The following is a 4,214-nucleotide window of genomic DNA, read 5'->3' as shown; positions in this document are numbered from 1 at the left end:
CTGTTTGTTTTTGTTTTCGTTGGTCAAATGCTGCCGTTTTAGTGACTCATTTTCTTGCCCTCAGAAAAAAAAACAAAAAAACAAAGCACCTCTTAAAGGCTAGAGGAGTGTAATGTAAAAGAAACGACAAAAAACAAAAAAAAGTTTTGAAATAATATGGAAATGTATCTATTTAAAATGACAAAAATCACATTAAATTTCCCCCAAAAAATGAAACAAAAGGCTGTATCACATTTAACTGGATGACAAAATACTAATCTTTACAAAGCTGACAAAAGCTTACAGTCCTGACAGGCAAAAAAATCTACTGAACACTGAATGATCACACAGTGCACCAACGATTTACAGTAATCAAACTGACAACATAAAACTTTGATCTAAATCTGTTAAAATGTCTCTTTTAGCTGCTGAATCTTCTCTGAGTGATGTCAGTGTAAAGTACCTTCCTGAGCTTCAGCATCTCCTCCAGGTTCTTACTCTGCAAACACTCCTGCACTGACATTAGCTTCGTGTCTTTGGGTAAAGGGTTGGTAGAACCACTCAGGACAGCCTGCAGCATCTTAAGAGACACTGAGAAAGAGCTTTGCTGGTCAGAGCAAACAGGAAACAAACAAGCATTCCACAAATTACAGCTGGAAGCATCGCCAGAGAACCTCAGGGCTTCGTTCTTGATCTCCCAGTGCGACAGACACTGTGAAAGGCCGACACTGCAAAGTTTCAGCTCGTCCATTGAAGCGGGAGCGTCCACACTGTGCTTCAGGTTGTCGTTTATCCCAAAGAAGACAGTAACGAACCTGATTTTATCCTGGTGGTTCACGCATAAAGAGTGCATGAAGGCTCCATCAGGCACTGAGAGGCCCGGACCGACCCAGCAGCCGCTCACGATGGAGCCCGAGCCGACAGACGCTTCCTCTCCCAGTCTGGAAAACTCCACCACTGATCCAGCTCCCACAGAACAACTGGGATCGAGGACGCTGCACATAACACAGCAGCCAGGGGTTTCAGAGGTTTCACGTAAACTGAAGGCAGAATTCAGGAGGCCAAGCTCGGCCCTCAGCGCCACGTCCTCGGTGAGGTGAAAGAGATACTCTGACGTGGTTCCAATGTGGTAAAACTTGGAGTTGTTGAGGAGAATCACGTTCAGAGGCGTTCCTTTGAGGAGATGGAAGATCTTTTGTCGGATTTCCACCAGACTGCTCTCTTCTTTGGTGACGTTAGCAGTGTTGTTGGTGTAATCTATTGTGGCTTTGGAGCCCAGAGCTTGAAGAAAGTCTCCGTATGCATCGATCTCACAGTCTAAAGGTCCCAACTCTTTCAGCAGATTTAGAAGAGACTTTGCAGTATCAAAGTCAAAATAATAGGTGCTATCTGTGTAGACAAATTCCTCACCGGACACAGAAAACAGTCCGCTCTGCCCTTTACAAACAGCTCCACTGTCTCGCATCTTGTTGAGGCTCGGCTTGTGCAGAAAGCGCAGACAGGAAATCGTCTCCACGTCAGAGGAAGAAGACTTTTCATGTGGATCCAACACAAACACGCCGTGTGTGGTTCCTACATGGAGTGGGGAAGGATGAGCTAAAGCTGTAAAACCCGGTTTATCAAACTGTACACTCTCGTCCTCAGATATACTGTAGAGCTCAATGTCGTCTGCGCAGGTCACCAGGACGCCAGGCTTCATCTGCGACGGGAAATCCACGTACATGGCCAGTTTGAGCTCCAGCATCTGGTAGATGGGTTCACCCAGCGGAAAGGCCATGAAGATCTTTCCAAGAGCGCTGGCGCTGGGTAAACGCTGACTGAAGCCTCCTGGAAGAACAAGAGGATGGAAAAATGAGAAAAATTACCAGGCAAGGTACAGCAATTGTGCGGCTTTGTAGTTTGTCTGCATAGATTCTCAGTCATCCAGATCGTGGTAATCCTGGGAGATTCAGTTAAAAAGCAACTGTATTTCTCCAAGTTATAACTGAAGGTGAAACATCTTCAAGAACCAAAGAGAGAAGACCAGTTGTTTTTTACTGAAGCTCCTAAGATGATTTGTAATTTGTAATTAACTGTGGAATAATTTGCTGAAGGCAAAATGCTCCGTAAAGTCTCACCTACTTTAAAGAACTTGTTCAAAAAATGTCTTTTAGACACTTTCTTTTCAAGCCTACAACCTAACTAATCGATCAGTTTGAAAATGCCCTTCATATAAAAGTAAATTGAAGACGCATCACATGGAAAACAGCGTGACAACAGTATATGTAGGTCTTACACTCTTCATCAGGATGTTATAATGGCACACTAATTCTACACACAGAAGTTTTAGATATTTACTTTTCATCTTTGTCCTAGCTACATGTTCAGTTTTTTTTTATTTCATGTGCTCAGTTTTTGATTTCTATGGGAACAGATAACATTCCCTTGGGGATTTTTGAACTATGTTGTTGAATAAAATGACAATATTCTTCATATTATATTCTGCAACATTGCCATGTTTTGTTTTTGGAAGTTATGCGTGACAATAAATTAGCTGACATGGATGCGACAGCGTATAGAGGTCTGGACTATTTCATACAGGAGAGAACACGTGGAACCACAGCACAATGACAAAATTTAGACCACAGCCTCCAACAAATATAAAAAGGAAAAAAGACATTTGTTCTTCAACCTGCGATTAGCTGAAATACGCCATAATAAGCTAAATTTTCTAAAGCCTAAATGGACATAGCGGAGGGTTAGTATGACATTTAGGTTCAATAATGCCAAAAAAATACTGCTTACCCAAGCTTTAAGCACGCAATAGTAATGAAATAATCCACAGATGTACCGGTAACAGTTCTGATAACATTAACAGGTATGTTTATGTTATGTTTCCAGCAAAAATGCCTCAAAAGATCAAGATTTTAGCCTCTAGAAGGTGACAAAAAATCATGATATGACAATGACTAGTTTCTGGAAAATGCATTTTTTAACATAGGGTTTTATCAACCAAACAACCTCTTCCACTGGAGCGGTTTCTGTGCCAGAAGTATGCTGGATCTATTAAAAAAAAAAAAGAAAGATGCCATTTGAAGGTTGCAAAGTGCCATATTCAGGTAAGAAACCACGTATGATTAAAATGGATGAAGCATTTGTTGTGCTTCATTTCAGTTGCATCAAATTTTGCAACTGAGAGTTGTAAAAACAGGTTCAGTGACATCAGTGTCAATGCTTATGTTTATGCTCTAATTTACAATTTTAATTACGCAAAAGTAAAAATATCAATGCCTGATGATAAAGAAAAAGTGACTTTTTGTATTTCAAAACACTCCCAAGTGTTTCTCATTCACAGAGTCCAAGATTGTTCATTTAGGCATCACAGTTTTGCATCTCTTTCTGACACAACCTGGGAATATTTTCATTTTAAATTTTAATAAAAAAAACTAAATGTGGCTTAAATGTTAATCAAGAAAGCATTTAGCTGATTAATTAGCAGTAAAAATAACACGAAACTGCTCCAGCCGTGCAGCTGAGCATGTATTATACAATTCTTGAACGATTAGAAGCAACTAAATTCAAAAACATGAAGAAGAAACAGAACAACCTGCATGGATCAGGATGACTCTCAGTCTGCTCAGAGATTCTCCATATATGTCATTCAGCTGCTGCAAAGCGTACAGAGTGGAGCCTCCATTACCTTAAAACACAATATATAAAAATATTAGTAATGACATGCTTTATTGAGGCTGTAGTAATGAACTGAGCACTCACTCACCTATTTTAGGACCAGGAGGATCTGAGAAAACCTTGAACTGAACTCCAAGTGGAAGCTCCTTTCTGTCAGTTTTCTCTCTGATCTGCAGCTCGTATGATTCTTTCTGACTTCTGTCCGCAGCAGAAACAACCACAACATCCCAGAACTCACCTGGCTGCACCTGTCGTCCTGCAGGTGAAGCAGAAACTTCCTGAGACTGAACCTCATGAGCTTCACTCAGTCATTAAAACATTCAACTCACCGCGCAGAGAGTTCAGTTTCCGGAGTTTTTCTCTTGTTGCAGTCTGTAGTTTTCTTGAAGAGTCTTGGTTCATTCTGTCGCCTCCGATGTGGATTAAATAGAGGCTCTATGAAGGCGGATAAATTCCGTTTACGCTGATCTTTACATTCGAGCTTCGCTTTCTGTCAGGCGGTCTATTGCTTCCGGGTTTGGTCACGTTGTCAGCTGTACTTATAACGTCATAGGGAGTCAGGAAGC

At 41.0% G+C, this 4,214-nt stretch overlaps 1 protein-coding gene across 2 annotated transcripts; it reads right to left on the bottom strand.

Annotated features, from left to right (window-relative positions):
- Positions 1–141: 141 nt before the first annotated feature.
- fpgt (fucose-1-phosphate guanylyltransferase) lies at positions 142–4,158 on the bottom strand. Of its 2 annotated transcripts, XM_023293173.3 has the most exons (4): positions 3,978–4,158; positions 3,737–3,904; positions 3,566–3,658; positions 142–1,806 (listed from the first exon to the last, which is right to left on the bottom strand). In XM_023293173.3, exons 1-4 carry the CDS (start codon positions 4,048–4,050, stop codon positions 401–403), a joined length of 1,740 nt encoding a protein of 579 aa, XP_023148941.1. In that variant the 5' UTR covers positions 4,051–4,158; the 3' UTR covers positions 142–400. The 2 variants fall into 2 exon arrangements, with proteins under 2 accessions (XP_023148941.1, XP_035814498.1); XM_035958605.2 differs by lacking the exons at positions 3,566–3,658; positions 3,737–3,904.
- Positions 4,159–4,214: the final 56 nt, after the last annotated feature.

This window comes from Amphiprion ocellaris, chromosome 2, assembly GCF_022539595.1.
Source record: "Amphiprion ocellaris isolate individual 3 ecotype Okinawa chromosome 2, ASM2253959v1, whole genome shotgun sequence".
In the NCBI taxonomy this organism is placed as follows: domain Eukaryota; kingdom Metazoa; phylum Chordata; class Actinopteri; family Pomacentridae; genus Amphiprion; species Amphiprion ocellaris.
The sequence above is the reverse complement of the archived record's forward strand: the minus strand, read 5'-3'. Positions and strand labels throughout refer to the sequence as shown.

Coding starts and splice junctions, on each gene's coding strand:
- fpgt (XM_023293173.3), bottom strand. CDS start 4,050: ATGAACCAAGACTCTTCAAGAAAACTACAGACTGCAACAAGAGAAAAA. Junction 3,659..3,736: donor TCCTCCTGGTCCTAAAATAG/GTGAGTGAGTGC, acceptor TTGTGTTTTAAG/GTAATGGAGGCTCCACTCTG. Junction 1,807..3,565: donor AGTCATCCTGATCCATGCAG/GTTGTTCTGTTT, acceptor TTGTTCTTCCAG/GAGGCTTCAGTCAGCGTTTA.